This window comes from Homarus americanus, unplaced genomic scaffold (genome assembly GCF_018991925.1).
Source record: "Homarus americanus isolate GMGI-L3 unplaced genomic scaffold, GMGI_Hamer_2.0 scaffold50281, whole genome shotgun sequence".
Lineage (NCBI taxonomy): Eukaryota > Metazoa > Arthropoda > Malacostraca > Decapoda > Nephropidae > Homarus > Homarus americanus.
In genome coordinates, this window is record NW_024742338.1 from 1,793,338 (window position 1) to 1,810,063 (window position 16,726).

Consider the following 16,726-nt stretch of genomic DNA (forward strand, 5'->3'; position numbering starts at 1 on the left):
TACAAACTACATACAGCAATGGAAAAAATAACTAGCCAGTGAGTGACAAAATAAGCATAAAGAAGCTATCTTTCTCTACTCCATTTTCTATATTTAAAGTTGGGTGCCATGTTCAGCTGCACATTCTGAACACTCCTCAATCAGACACAGGTTATAGTGGTTAAATAACCTAATTGAACGAATTGGAGTGTGATTTTGATGCCCATTATGACTGGGACCTACAGTACTGGGATATAATTGACCTGTGACTCTCTCATACCCTACCTATATAAAAAAAAAATTATATTCTCAGTTTACTTATTACAATACTATCTCCTTTAAATATAATAAACACCTTTGACTTTCCTCTCACCAGGTATATTGTTATGACCCAGTACCCTCTTTAATTATGTCTGCATGGCTATAAACAACATTTATTTCTGCCCCTTTACAGTATTATCATACATTATAATACTAAGTAAATTCAGGTTCTTCATCAGAAACATAGTACACTGGAAACTAAATAAGGCCATGATGTATTTAAATAGGGAGGGCAAATATGCTGAATTGCGAACTCCTGCAAGAGCACTGTAAAAACACACACACACACACACACACTCAACTCTGATGTTAAATCTCTCTGCTCTATTGAGGGTTTATAATGTGTTGAAATGTCTCTGGATTAAAGTAAATGATCTTCTATATGTAGTCTCTATATATACAATATACTGTATAGGGCCACTGAAAAAGTTAGCTCAGATTTTGCTCATATAGAATAAGGGTAAATAATAGTTTTCAACGACCCCAAATATAAAAGTGAAGTTCACTATTACAGTAGCTGACAAAGTTGTGTAACAGCATTTTGGTTAATAATGAGAAACTAATTGATTTTGTAAGAAAAATATAAAGGTGTAAGTGTACAGAGGATGTGTAAGTGAGTGAGTGGAAAATATGTGGAAGTTTACAAAATGTGACTTGATTTAAGAATTCCTATCAAGACCAAACAATATTTCCCTTTAGAAGACTTCCACCTCTTGTAATAGTACTGTATATATCATGGGTTTCCACTCTATGTACTAAGAACAATATGAACCAGCTCAAACTTCAGGTGAATCATATTTGGCCTTGGGTTCACAACTAAAGTCCTTCATATCTACTGAAATTTCCAATAACCATTTTAGTACAGTGTTTCAAATGTAATTTTTTTTATATACTGTATACATTATTATAGGCCTGTACTACACCCATTATTTTAGGACTATTATCCTTTAATTGGCAGCTAAGGATTTCACACTCCTCTATATTCAAAATTGGAATATAATGGCTGTCATCCCTAAAGCTAACTGCCACCGATCATGGTTTCTCATCCCTAAAGCTAACTTCCAACGATCGTGGCTGTCGTCCCTGAAGCTAACTTCCACCGATCATGGCTGTGGTCCCTAAAGCTAACTTCCACCGATCATGGCTGTCGTCCCTGAAGCTAACTTCCACCGATCATGGCTGTCGTCCCTACAGCTAACTTCAACAAATCAAGGCTGCCATCTCAACAACTAACACCCACAGATGCTGGCCACTGTTTAAAAGTTAACGACGGTCAAAGATCATCCTTCACACCTGTTCCTGTAGTTCATCCCCTCTTTTAACATCACCAACCCCATTTTACATTAACTGTGTGAACTAACTCTCACATTTTCTAGTGCCTGTATTCTTCTCTTATTTTTTTCTTCACATTCTTTGTTTCTATCTCCTTCCTTCCTTCCTTCCTTGAGGGGAGGCTCATCATACAGAAACAGTAGTTTAAGTATGCTGCCTGGAAGGAAGGAAGGAAGGAAGGAAGGAAGGAAGATAGAAACAAAGAATGTGAAAAAAAAGGATACAAGCAATTAAGGTCTCATAAATGAAAAGGTCTTGAATATGCTGTTGTAAAGGTCTTGAATATGCTGTTGTAAAGGTCTTGAATATGCTGTTGTAAAGGTCTTGAATATGCTGTTGTAAAGGTCTTGAATATGCTGTTGTAAAGGTCTTGAATATGCTGTTGTAAAGGTCTTGAATATGCTGTTGTAAAGGTCTTGAATATGCTGTTGTAAAGGTCTTGAATATGCTGTTGTAAAGGTCTTGAATATGCTGTTGTAAAGGTCTTGAATATGCTGTTGTAAAGGTCTTGAATATGCTGTTGTAAAGGTCTTGAATATGCTGTTGTAAAGGTCTTGAATATGCTGTTGTAAAGGTCTTGAATATGCTGTTGTAAAGGTCTTGAATATGCTGTTGTAAAGGTCTTGAATATGCTGTTGTAAAAGTCTTGAATATGCTGTTGTAAAGGTCTTGAATATGCTGTTGTAAAGGTCTTGAATATGCTGTTGTAAAGGTCTTGAATATGCTGTTGTAAAGGTCATGAACATGCTGTGGTGTCATTCTCTTGTGGCCACAACTGACTTACCACCTCCAGTCACTCTTGCTTTAGTTTCCCCCACCAGTTCAAAGACCACACACCTCCGTCCGTCCCTCATTCGTACTCCCATCACAAAGCTCTTAATTTAGCCCTCTACTAACTCACATCAAGATTAGGCACCCCAGCTTATTTCACATTAAGATTAACCACCCTAATCCGAACCTAACCCCCCCCAGGTAATGTTAGGGTGTTTAATCATCAGGTGAAATAAGCTGGGGTGCCTACGACAGTCTTCACATTAGTATCTGAATTATGCCCCTTCCCCCTACTCTTCTAGATTACTTTACTACATCAAGCACATCTATTCCATCCCCACACATCTTTACCAACCCCCCACAATGCTTCTTGACCCATCCATCACATGTCTCCCCCATTCATAAATAATTTCCCGCATTTTATTTATTTTTTGTTGCCATCATTTTCACTGAAATATTTGGATTGCACAAAACTGTCCCTACTTTCTCTAAATCCTCCCTGTTCTTTACTTTTCCTGCACAACGTTGCTTTCCTCACCAATTGGTTACTGCCCTACAATATACTCAATGAAGAGCAAGTAAAAAAAACACACACACACTCACACACACAAAATAACCCGCCTTCTATGTCACCTTTCTTCTGGCCCACTCCTAATGCCACTTCCTTCCCCAAGATAAACACAGTACTGCACAAACCCAGATCTCACTGAGGTAACTATCCTACTAAATATTTCAAACTGGTAACTTGGTAAAACCTTCAAGTAAGTGAGTTGAGGAGTGACAGTGTACAGTAGTATAGATTCTGTAGTCTGAGCATATAGCATAAAATATCCTACTATGTACAGTATTAGTGAGATGAATACAGTACTATAATAAGAAAGGTGTATACACAGCTGCCGTTTGCGACATTAACACCATTTTGATGTAGTGGTTCATTGTTCCGAGTACTGATCTATTGTGGTGTTTCATATGGTAAATTGACCAGGTACATTGGTAGATATATAAACAGATGTATGAGAACCAAACTTATGAGATCATAACATTGTGAACTGAGGTATAGTAGTATAATATAAAGCTAAATAACAGAAGGTAAATATCTCTCTCATTAAATGTTCTGGAAATTTTAATAACTACATTTTTTTGTCTCAATCTGATGTTATTAATGATTCATGATACCTCCAGGTAAAGCAATAAGCAAAATGAAATAAATGAATAACAATAATAAGAACATCAGTGATACCCAACAGAGGCCACAGTGTTAAATGAGAGTAAACCTGTGAAGGAACATTAACACCCACTTCTTCTAATAAGTAACTAAACACAAAATAATTAATAAAAATCTACAAAATCTAGGTTATATATACTGTACATACATCACATATGTAAATTGATCATCAAATAAATGTAAAACTTCTATTATGAACAATAAAATTACAGTTTAAATTCTCTACCCAATTCATCTATGTAATTACTGTACTGTAATTAGCTCCTAATTATTCTACTAATCTACCTCTACTAATCTATCATGTACATCAAGCCTATGACAACATACATACAATGTGAATACTTCATAACTGTCACCATAATGGCTTACACATTCATACACAAACACACACACAGTCTACTGCTCCTTCTCTACCATAGTTCAACAACAATTCATAAACAGTCTATCACTATTTTTGCAGTTAATTATCATATATTCCACATTGCCACATACATTTCATGCATTCACATACACTGCATGCATTCATATACATTCCATACCATCTCCACGTATGTTAACTGCGTGTCTGTTTGAGGTTAACATAACATGTTTATTGCAGCATCTTTCTTCAAATCATCAATTCCTCTTAAAAAGTCACAGCCAACTTTACAGGACCACTTCACACTCATGCTCTGCCGTTGCATATACTGTATACACTTTCACAGTCAACACCTCAGCTTCTTTTCCTTTCAGGCATGCATTATAATGACAGGAACCAAGTCTTACTTTTAACTTTCTTCTACATACATTCTTTGTGTAAACAGTACAAAATTTGCCTGTCAATAAATCAAGAGTGATTGCTTATTGGGATATTCAAAGCCTTTAAAATTTTCTGCCTATTCTTACAGTAATGTTTATACCAAGATTCCTGACAAACAACTTTCTCTCTCTAATCAACATTCATTTCTTTTTACTCCAATAGTGAATAAAAATAAATAAATAATTTTTGGGATGGTCAGACAACTTTCCTGCATATACTGTACAGTAGTCTTAATTATGACAACTGCTCAACATTAGTTTGTTGTATGCACTTGACATTTTTTATCCAACTAAAGTAAACCAACAAGGATCCACACCTCCAATAACTGAACAAATGCAAAGGATATAATGTGCAAGAGTTTACTGAAGTGTGAACACAGAGAAAAAAAAAAAGCTGTTCACCTGCATTATAGCTGTCACAGGCATGTTCATTGTTACATGCAAATATGACACCAAGAAAATCTGTTTAAGTGTTAAGCTCATGCCAACTGTATTCTGAAGGGAAGGAAAGGAAAAAAAAAGGGGGGGGGGTGCACAAACCCTAGCAAAGAGAAGGAACCTATCAGTGATAACTTGTGTATGAGCCAACACCAGGAAGCAAAGTTATGTCTCAAGATGTACAAATCCCCTGCCATGCTATAGCCAAGTCCTAAGGCACACAATTCAAGATGAAATTAATAAGAAAATATGGATTATCAATTTTTTGGTTGAGAATGTCACAAGATATAACTACAGTACATAAACAATTGTGGTTCAAATCCATTGTTACTTGATTGAAGTGTTAAGTGTGTACAGTATTCCTAAGTTCCTCTCATCTCCTGAGAAAATAAAACTGCATTGAAATCTATGATTCTGTACAGATATCCCTCGCTATATGAACATTCGCTTATACAAATACTGTATTCTATTCTTACGCCTCTTTTCACAATACCAAAGTTATTTTCACATATACAAATGATGGTCCCTTAAGGTAATATAACAAATTTACATTCATTTTTTTTAAGTGTTAGGTACTAAATTACAGTAATTGGGTACTGTACTAATTTACAGTGCAGTACCATATTTAATTTTTTAGGTACGTATATTGCTGTTTTCTTGTATAGTTTAGTACAGTACTAAATTACAGTAGGTAGGTTTTTTTTTTTGTGTGTGTGTGTGTGAAGCTGTCATTTTTTTAGGTATAATATTAAGGCTTTCTTGTCTTTAGGAAACCGAATCCAATTTTTCTCATATGTTATGTTATTCAATGTACAAATAATCACTCAACAAATGGTTTTCAAGGAACCTAACCAATTCATATAGCAGTGGATACTTGTACTCTTACTTCTCTAAAAAGCAACGTGTGATACAGGACTTGAATACTGATCAATCAAAGTGCCATCCTCAGCTGCAAAGGTTAGAGCTCACGGCAACATCAGTGTGGAGAACTAGTGAGTATCAGCAGCTTAAAGGCTTATCTGGTATGTGATGACAAGTATCTTCTACTGTTTTTTTTAGGGAGGGGGGAGTAAAAAAAATTATGAAATTACCCTCAGTAAATGGTAACCCAATTAAGCAAATCTGATTTAAAATACATCCTAAATTTTTTTTATACAATATATGTATTGTACACCACTTTATTTTTTAAGTACTGGATCCATTTATTTGTAACACAATTTAATTTTTAACACTGCCCAAAACTTATGTTGTCCCTCTTCTGTTACCAAAACTATTCCATGTTTTAAGATTAAACATAAGGAGAACAACTAGGTCAAGAGATACACGAGTCTGGATGTGGCAAGATGGAGAGGGAGGGTAGGCCAAGTAGAGGCTGTGAGAATTAATCTCCAGTAAAAGCACCTGACTAACAGCTGCCATCATGTAGTCACAGCTAACCCAAGCAAGAGTGAAAAATGGCCGTAAAATATTGATACAATTGATACCTCATTAATTGGCGGAGGAAAACAAAAAAGTTCTTGGGTATATGAGCTTTGATCACTTGATACCGGTAGTACTGTACAATTGACATATAATTTTAGTTTTCAATATACATTATTAACCAAGTACTAGTCTGCTGACTCCATTAGCATTCAAGAGGCAAAATTCACCAGTAAATTAAGAGGAGCAGCAGTGTGTGCCAATAAAAATAAATAAATAAATAAATAAATAACTACAAAATCATCCATCAAGAGCAATTTTTTTCTAACACCTCCCTGGGTGACCTGGATTACTTTATGTAGGTATTATTACTCACCTTTAACAAACTGATAAAATGAGCATTAAGAAATTATACAAATCCTCTCAATGTCACATGGCAAGAAGCCAGTCCATGAAGTAATAAGTGTACATCACAATGGTTCAGTTCTAGCTGGATGGTCCACAGCTCCCCACAACACAAGTAATGGAGATATTTCTTGCAGTAGGGAAGTTAAGTCATAACAAGACAACAATAACTAACATGTGGTACTGTATAGAGATATCCCCACAACAGGCAAGACAGTGTGGCCAATAGTGTCTCAAGAATACAGTTCACTTATATGTAAATAATGTCAGTGATGTGTTGCATGTAGGTCATGTTGACCTATTTCTGGCAGGATGGTGCACAACTCCCTACAACATATTTCCATATAATAAAAGCAGACCCTTAAAAGTTAACCACAGCATAATGATAGACACACATAATGCTTTATCCCCTTGCTAACTTTGTAGTAAAGGGATAAGTATGTTGGTTAGTTTGAGAACTTAGCATAACATTTCTGAAAGGATTACCTTGCAAATTCTAAAGGAAAGTCTTCACAACTTGGAAGATTAGTGCCAAAGCCATTCTTACCATTGTTAAATGGAGAGAAAAGTAGTAAAGTTTACAAGAGTTAAAAATAAGCCAAGCGCATTTTTATAAAAGAAAGGTGTATTCAGACCTGAGAACACACTTGCACTGCAAACTTTATACACAGATTTGCTGAGAGTATCCATCCAATTTAAGATTCACATCTGAAGTGTTATACTGTACAGTAAATCTCTCCATTAGCCGGAATCCCTCCAATAGCTGGAATTGAAATTTGCTTGGAATTTTCCAGAAAATTCCGGGTTTGGGAACGATTTCCTGAGGTTGAAAATCAGCTGCATTTTCTGGAAAATTCTAAGAAAAAAATTGGAAACTCTCTCCATTTTTTTGCTGGGTCGGGGAGCAAATTCCGAGGATGAAATAATGTGTAGTTATAGAAAATTCAGGAAACTATCTCCATTTCTTTTTTCCTGGGCCTGGGAGCATATTCCAAGGATGAAATAATGCACAATTTCAGGAAAATTCTGAGAAACTTTTACCAGTACAATACCAGGAAAAATTCTGGGGATGGGGGATTTTTTCTGGGTTTGAGAGAGTTGTCTTATTACCGGGTACCCGGAAATCTCTCATCCCTGTAAGGGCTCTGCACCAATTGTTCCGGCTAATGGGGATATCACTATTTACAGACACACACAAAGCTAAATTAAAAAATGTTTAAAAAGCAATTCAAACTTGACAGATAAAACTAAAAATCCCTATATACAAAGGAACTAAGAACAGGATGTCAACAAGAGCACAGGGTACTTACGATGGAATAAGAGGTGGTGGAAGCGCCCCTGAATTACCCTGACGACCTGGTGGGGCTGGAGTCGGGCGAGAGGGAATGGCTGGAGCAGGCCGTCCCCCAATGGGTACTGGAGGTGGTGCTCGAGACACTGCTGGTGGAGGAGCTCGTCTCATGTTTCCACCAGGAGACGGGGGGCCACTATGGCCAATCCTAAAAATTCACAGATCATCAGCAAGATAATTAAACTACAGTACAGTACTTTTATTTCTACCCAGACATAGTATACTAAATACAAACATATTTCCACCCCCGTATACTAAGTTTATTAATAAAACGTGCTAATTTACTTTATTTCTTATAATTCTTTTCCATTCACTGTCACGTGTCCTTTCTACCAGCAGCAACAAATGTGTTTTGCCAACAACAAACATTAGCAGCACAGGTATGACTCCACTAATTAAAATTCTCCAACCTTCTCCAACGGTTCAACACCCATTCTAATCTTTCAGTTGGGCAAACTTTGTCTATATATTGTACATGGTGTGAAAAGTCATTTCCCCTCAATCAAAAATGGCTCACCCTAACACCACCTGCCCAAGGCTTATAACCAACACAAAAGCCACCCGTGTTGTTAGTGAGCGGTGTAGCCCGGTATGTGCACACATTCATGCACATGCAGTGAGTGGAAACAAGTGTACTTATTTGAAGTTCCCATACTGAATGAAAGGTTATACAGCATCTCATTCCAAACTTTATTCTTCAAGTGCCTCAGGTCAATGATTAACACAATTCAAAATAAGAAAGCTATGTAAACATTAAATGTTCTGAGCTTTTGGTGCTGTCTTCTGGTGACCAATTCACCTGGTTGGCTGCCAGAATGAGAGGCAAAAATTCTCGCTGCATGATGCTAATGTGGATGAAGAGGATGTGTGGGTGAAGCCAAACCTGGACCCTTCATCTGAGAGTCGTGGAGGACAGGGGGAACTGACAAAACGAAAGAATAATGCCATTTTAGGGTATATATAAATAAATATATATATTATGTGATGATACATGATGGCATATAAGTTTAGTCCCAAATACTATGGATTAGGGTGAAGGTATGAGAGATGGGTTATAGTGAGTGTCTACACCTGGGGACAAAGAGAGAGAGGGAAAAAGGGAGAGGATTTGGAGAGATTTGAGGAGCTAAAATTAAAGCTTCAAAAAGTAAGTAACAAAAGAAAGAAAGTGGAAATGTGAGTAATATGAAAACTCAGGAATAAATGATAGCTAAAAGAATGAAAAAAACAAATGACTGATGCTGGGGACACAAGGCTAACAAAAGGAAATGCAGTAGAAGTACAGATGTAGAGGCAGGCTGAGATGGTTTAATCATATGGAAAAAATGGATAAGACCAATTGGGTCAAGAGATGCAGGAGCCTAAATATGGAGGGGAGAAGACAAGAATGAAATTGGGAGAAATTGTAATACAGGTTGACAACCCTTTATCCGAAATTCCAAAAACCGAAAAGCTCTAAAAACCTTAAGTTTTTTTGTGGGTCTTTTTTTTTTTTTTTTTTTATAACAGGGATTATTAGCCCACCCAGGCACAGATCACTGACCCGCATCGGGGCCTGGGGGGTGAAAATGTAATGATTACAATAATAATGATAATAATAATAATAAAATATAATAATAATAATAACAATAATAATAATACTGTAATAATAAAATAATAATAATACAGTAAAGAAATACAAGAATGAAAAAAAGATCAAAAGTGAGAAACACGACCTAGACCTATGAATTATTATTATTATTATTATTATTATAATTTTTATTATATTTTCGACCCCCAGGCCCCAATGTGGGTCAGTGATCTATGCCCGGGTGGGCTAATACACATTAAAAAAAAAAAATAAATAAATAAAAAAATAAACTAACCATTCTGAAAACCGAAAAATTCCAAAAACCGAAATGCCTCTGGCCCCAAGGATTTTGGATAAGGGATTGTCAACCTGTAAATGACAGAGTTAGGAACCTGATAAGAGAGAGAGTGCAAGAAGCCGCGCAGCATGGAGAGCTACCACTAGGTAACTGCAACTAACCCATGCAAGCAATGATGATGATGGTGAGGCAGTCGAGGGTTGCTTATATTATGTAGAAAACACTGAAATGAAAGGCAAGTGATATATAGGTGCCAAGAAGAGTGATGTACTATATTGAGTAGCTGGCAAAAGTGAAATGACAATGAATAGAAGGTTCAAGGTGAGGGAACCAAAGATGTGAAAATTTTGAAAGTGACAAATTGAAGGATAAAACTGGAAGAAAATACATCCATGTAAATAAGAATGAAATGGAATGGACTAATGTAAATTGGGAGCAGTCAAGAGTGTAAACCAATCAAATTTAACTAAAATGTTTGGGTAAAAAAAAATTTAGGAAACGCACAAAAAAAAAAAATATCACATGAAATTTACCCCTGCAACCCAGATTATTCGACCTGGATGGGTTATGTTAAGACTAGATTATGTTGGGTTGGGTTATTTTTAATTAGATTAGGTTAGCTTTAGGATGGTCAATCTTAAGGTGAAATAAACTGGCGGTTAATCTTCACGTGATAAAAATAAATGAATAAAATTGAATGGTGGCGAGAGATCAGACTGGCTACGTATCACCTTGAGTACTGTACAGTGTTATTGTACTCAAGAGGATTGATTATTATCCACCGTATTCATTGAGATAAGACATCGTGCATAAGAGATTAAATATTGTACTCAGGGGGTTAAATCATTGTATTCAGGAATAAAGATATCTTACCGAATGGCCGGATTTATCGAACTCCAAGAGAAAAAGGTTATGGTCAATAGTAAGAGCATATGACTACCAACTACAGGTATATGAGAGGAGAGATGAATGTTGGGATGGATAACAAGTGGAATAAGAAACACATGGAAGATAAACATTAGGAGGAAAGAGTCGTAAAAGAAGTGTATGGGGTTTCCCTCTGACCTAAATAAAATATTAAAAGTGGCTTGTCTGTAGTGAAGGGGTTAAGGTTTAAAAAAAAAACCAAGAAAACAAATAAGAATGGCAGTTGAAAATGAAAATGGCAGATAAGAATATGTGTGTGTGTGTGTGTGTGTGTGTGTGTGTGTGTGTATTATGAAAGTGGACGAAAATATGAAATGTGACAAAGTACAGTACAGTAATATGGTGAGTGAAGCAGAATAATACTAAAAAAAAAATCTGAGAGAGAATTGTGAGTTACAAGGCCAGGCTGAACAGACAGATTACCCCTGAGCAGGGTTACAAAAGGGGGTATAAATGTATTAAGAGAATATTAAGTATTGGTGTGGTAAAAGAAGCAAACGTGGAAAATGGCCATAAAACGATGATGATGATTCACATGTAGATGGTAGGCAATGGTAGGCAAGAGAGAGTGGGGACGACCAAGAAGGATGGAAGGAAGGAATGAGGGAGGTACTGGAAGGGGATGGGGGTTCAGGAAGCAGCAGTGTGTAAGCTGGACAGGAAAGAAAGCATGGCACAGTATCAAGTGGTCAATGTAGATGACTATAATGCTAGTGTGTCAATGTTGGTTTGCATTATGTTACAGAAATAAACTGGAAACAGAACACCACAGAGGTATACAACTGACAACACCTCAAAAGAACACAGCTGCTACAAAACTAAGAGAAAACGAATGACAACAAATGTAAGGAGGAACGGTGTTGCTCTTGATTCTGGCTGCCCTGAGATTCAGTGGGGCAATGTCATATTTGCTAGTGTTGTGGTGTTCCAATGCACAGTGACAATAGTGCACTAGCAAACATTGCAGTAAGTGTTATGATACAGAATAGTGCATACACATGCTGAGGACATGTGCAAGTGCGTATGGATATTTGTACATTGCATTTCAGCCATTTTGTGTTGCTTCCTACAATTGTTTAGCAATACTCTCCACTTTTCTGAGGCTCCTACATTCCTTGACACAACCCACAAAAAATAAGAGGAGTAAAAATAACATACTGTACAGAAATACAGGTTTTACACATAAATGGAATCAAATGAGTTCAGATTAGGAAATAAATTAAATTATTTATTGATTCAGGGTGTTAGGGTAGGGTAGCTTAGAGGTTCAAAACTCTTAACAGTCTCTCATCTCCTACACCTAACTAACCCTAACCCCCTAGTTCAAGTTGTATAGAACTTCCTACAGAAAAAGTTACAAAATTTTCAGGGATGTAGAAGAAAATATTAAAATCCATTTGACAGAGAAACTTACAATCTAACTTAACATTTAAAGTGACAACTAAGATTGAAGAGGAACAGGTGTACCATCAAGGAGTGTGAGCTTTTACTTCTGAGCTGAGGAAAGTTCAGCACTTTATGGACGACCAACAGTGATGGGAGATATTTTACAAGACTACACTACTGTCCTAAGGTTCCCATCATCTATCTGTCTGTTATTACACTGGGTAGAACAAGTGTAAAAGAAACTACTGTACTAATATGAATTGGGTAATATTTACATCATGTCAAATGAAAAAAATATATAAATGAATCACAATTTCCACATTGCCAGAACATTTATTTCACTGTGTTTTACATATACTGCCCTTCAACTAGATATAACTAATACAGTAAAGTGCAAACTACGGTAGGATGAAGTGAATAAACAAGGGTGACCAAGAGAACAAATGGAGTCCCTCAACTGTACGGCAGATCTTGAAGGGCAGGCAATGAGCCAACTCAAACACCCGGAAATCAACTTTGGTTTTGGTAATAAAAATATCTTTGACATGACAAATTGATATAAATGTAAAAAAAAAAAGCAACTCCACTGACACTTTCACTTTAGGATATCAATTGGCATATCACATAAGAATTTTGTTCATTCTATTACCCACTTTTAATCAATTTCCTAACATTAGGGTGAAGAACTCTTGTATCCTAAACCTCATCCTTCCAGCTGCTTTAGTCATCGTATATAACAAGGTTATTGTCCACTAAATTTGTCTCAGATTATGTTGTGCAGTAACCCCAGGCCAGGACTATGTCTATAGCTCCCTGGATGATCGACAACAAGAAGCAGAGGACGCAGAAAATCGGTTGTTTGAGGTCCTGCCCCTAAAACCTATTACTGTACCATTCTTAAACTTTCATGAGTCTTGTGGATAAAAATTTTCATAAATAGAAATTTTTCATATTCTGAGCTAATTCTAACCCCAGGATTTGAAATTCTAATAAATGTTAAGTGAATTAATTACCTTGGACTTTCTTGACCAGTTGAGAGCCAATCATCCTTGACTGGAGGTGGCATTGGAGTAGACACCGTTGCCATGGATACATCTCCTATAATCTTAAGAGCTTCTTTACATGCGTGGTACATGCGCAGCATCTCCTCTCGCTTGCGTGCTTCCTCTGGACTTTCTTCCATCATTGAATTCTGTAAACAATTTGTGTGTAATGTCCCAAAAATTCTACATCACCTTATATTTTCAAAAGAACTACAGTAGTTATTACAAATTGTTTAATATAACTACAGTCATGGAAACTATCTATGAGTAGTGATTTTTTTAAGAGAGCAGAAGGTTGACAGTGCTGTACCTGGTCACCAGAAGCATAAAGATGGGCAAGCAGTTCTCCCATGATGAAGTCTTTGGTGTTGTTGATCATCAAATTCATGACAACCTTTGGTACTAAATCTCGTGTAGTCTTAGTGACAATCTTCATGTAGGAATCAACTAAGTTGCGAATTGTCTCCACTTGCCGTTCAAGCTGAGGGTCCATGGATGTGGAGCATTCACTGGGGCCCTGAAAACAAAAAGATAACTTGAAAGAATATATGACAATGGATGAAACAGTCTATGCTGCTCTTGATTCCAGCCACTCTGTTGCCAAATGGAAGGGTTTGTAAAAATAAGAGGCAGAATATGTATGTAACTGGGCTTACCTCTTCCCCATTGCTAGAGTCAGAAACTTTCTCTGGGTAGACGCCAGCACGTAGGAATGATGCCTTCCAGGAGTCCATGTCATCCTGAGTCTCTACACCCAACTGTAGCTCCTTGTAGTCCTTTAGATATACATCACACTCATCAATATTTGTCACATTTACAACAACTACATAAAATATTATAGTGTTACCCGGTATACATATTGACAGTTTATTAACAGGTAGATCATAGGAGTGTGGCGTAACGGAATATTCTACGCATAATATTATCATATTATATAATTCTTTAGACTACCATTAAAACAGCATGTCTCTTATGCTCTCTGAACATGAGCTCACAGCTCCAGCTGTCCATAAATATTTATATATAAAGTGTATCATGGTGTTACAATACAATAAAAACACACAGTTGTATTTAAGAAGATCCCTGCCACTAAATACTCCTACCAAAACAGTGATGGAAAAGGGACAGAACCCAACATTATTGATATAAAGAAACTAGAAATTTTTGAAATTAAAACAAATGACTATAATACAGTGATGTACAACTTGTGGGATGATAATACTGTAACTCATTAGAAATTAACTTAAAGAAAATTTAATCAAACAAATCACTATAATAGGTGGTCAAGTGGAAAGAGCGCTCGCCTCCTGTTTTAGGGGTAAATGGTTTGATTGCTGGGTGCTCCCAGTTCACCCAGCAGTAAATGGGTACCTAAGTTTACAACTTGGGAATGTGAATGTGGTAGAGAGCAGTACCGGCTTAGTATACAGTGTGCTATATCCACACTGTTCCCAAAGGGCAGTCATACCTATGGGGCCCACTTTCACTAAGTAGATCAGCTGTTGCAGATGCCGCATAATAAAATACTATAATCTTGCCCTACACACCGATACAATTAAATATTTCTCATTTATGTAAATCCTGTCATGAAGGTTGACATTTTATCAGTGATATTTTCCTTGGCTTGGTGTTGATCTTCACAGCTTCATGAGCTCAATGCTTCCCCTAAATGGAGAATTGGCAATAATTTTAACTCGCCGGTGATAATAAAATAAGATGACCAGCAAAGCATCAAGATCTACCTCACTCTCTTGCACGCACACAATGTCTTACCTTGTAGACATTCTTCAGGTCTGGGTTGTAGAGAGCGAACACATGACGGCGGGACATGAAGCCCTGCTCTATGTCCTTGATCTTGAGGCCGTCCAGCATTAACATGTACTTCTTGTCTCTCTCCTCCTCATCCTGTAAGTGAAAATATGCATAAATTATCAATTATACTGCAAAGCTAATTATAAAATATATATATTCACTTAAAAAATCCTGTCTAATTACCTATGCATTGTCACATAATTGTACCTGTATTAACTTTTCTGAAACTAATATTTAATCAGTAGCCACAAGTCCTTCTCCCCAGTCTACTGATGTAATGGTAAATATAAAACTAAAACAACACCATAAAAAAGTCCCCCTTCTAAAGCTACACCGAGAAAATGTAAATACCTGTCAGAGAGCCATGCAGCAAGAGAAATGGGACCATGGATTGTAGGGAAACAGCGCTCACTCAGCTCTAAGTGAACTGATGATATTGATGTTCATCGCTATACAGTAGGGAATAGAATGATAGGTTAGAGAGAGGAGAGGAGGGGAGAGGAGGGGAGGGGAGAGGAGAAGAGAGAAGAGAAGAGGAGAGGAGGGGAGAGAAGAGGAGGGGAGGGGAGAGAAGAGGAGAGGAGGGGAGAGAAGAGGAGAGGAGGGGAGAGAAGAGGAGAGGAGAGGAGGGGAAAAAAGAGGAGAGGAGAGGATAGGAGAGGAGAGGAGACTCACCTTGAACCAAGAGAGTGACTCAGATGTTAGGACAAACCAGTAATCGCGTGAGCCGCCCTTCATGAAGCCCAGGTTGGAGATGGACATGAAACCCTTGCGGATCACCTGGTTCCCCAGCTTGCGACCGGACTTACTGGGGTTCTCACTTGACTGCTGGGCACTAAGAGTTGGGATGGGCAAGAAAAGGAAAAAATAATTAAGTTTCCATAATGCACCTGGATAAGTTACTTAAATATCAGTTACACAAATCTACTATATGTTTACAAGCAAAGTAAGACTTCCACTGTACCTTCTCATAATAAAATTGACTATCTTACTTTAAAAACATATCTGCTTTCTTCCGTGAGTTGATTTTTTCGTACATAATTTGATTCCAAAGTTTCAAGTCAGAGTATCATAAATATCTACGACACATTCAAGGAACCACCATTCAAGATGCTGCTTAACTCAAGTGTATTGTACTGTATTTCATTAACCATCACACACTAAATACTATCACCTGTCATAAGTGATCATAACTGGCAAGATTTTTTTTAAACAAATATCATCATCAGTACCATAAAAATGTGCAACTGAATGATTTTGTATAATATATCGTTTTACAATAATTCTCTGCATCAATATACATTCCTTGTTTTCTTTGAATGTGTCCTAAAATACACGGTTATTCATGAAAATGTTACTAGCACACAGGGAGAGTTAAGTTATTTACCCTCTATGCTCCACTTGCTTGCTACTCTTGGCAAGACTTCAAAACACTGAATGGCGAGTTTCATTCTCAGTTCACAAACACATCAACCTTGGGTATATCAGAAATTAATTTTGTTATTTGTTCAGGTAGTTTGTTTAACACTGCACATCGTCTTAAGTACTGTACACATGTTCTGGTAATATCTTTATGAATAACCTCATATTTTTGGTAGAGAAGAAAATAATAAATATCATAAATCTTTAGAAGTTATTCAAAACATACATA

At 36.8% G+C, this 16,726-nt stretch overlaps 1 protein-coding gene across 12 annotated transcripts in view; it reads right to left on the reverse strand.

The window, feature by feature from the left end:
• The window catches only part of LOC121876880 (dynamin-like), a 78,901-nt gene that overhangs the window by 15,585 nt on the left and 46,590 nt on the right, over nt 1-16,726 (reverse strand). For 8 of the 12 annotated variants that reach the window (XM_042382418.1, XM_042382417.1, XM_042382415.1 and 5 more), the window contains 7 exons: nt 15,751-15,910; nt 15,037-15,168; nt 13,920-14,039; nt 13,574-13,780; nt 13,234-13,412; nt 8,839-8,961; nt 7,999-8,187 (listed from right to left, as the gene is read on the reverse strand). In XM_042382418.1, coding sequence (XP_042238352.1) covers nt 7,999-8,187; nt 8,839-8,961; nt 13,234-13,412; nt 13,574-13,780; nt 13,920-14,039; nt 15,037-15,168; nt 15,751-15,910 — 1,110 coding nt within the window. Of the gene's footprint in view, nt 1-7,994; nt 8,188-8,838; nt 8,962-13,233; nt 13,413-13,573; nt 13,781-13,919; nt 14,040-15,036; nt 15,169-15,750; nt 15,911-16,726 lie in introns of those variants that run through there. The other 4 variants (XM_042382426.1, XM_042382421.1, XM_042382423.1 and 1 more) reach the window with 2 other exon arrangements.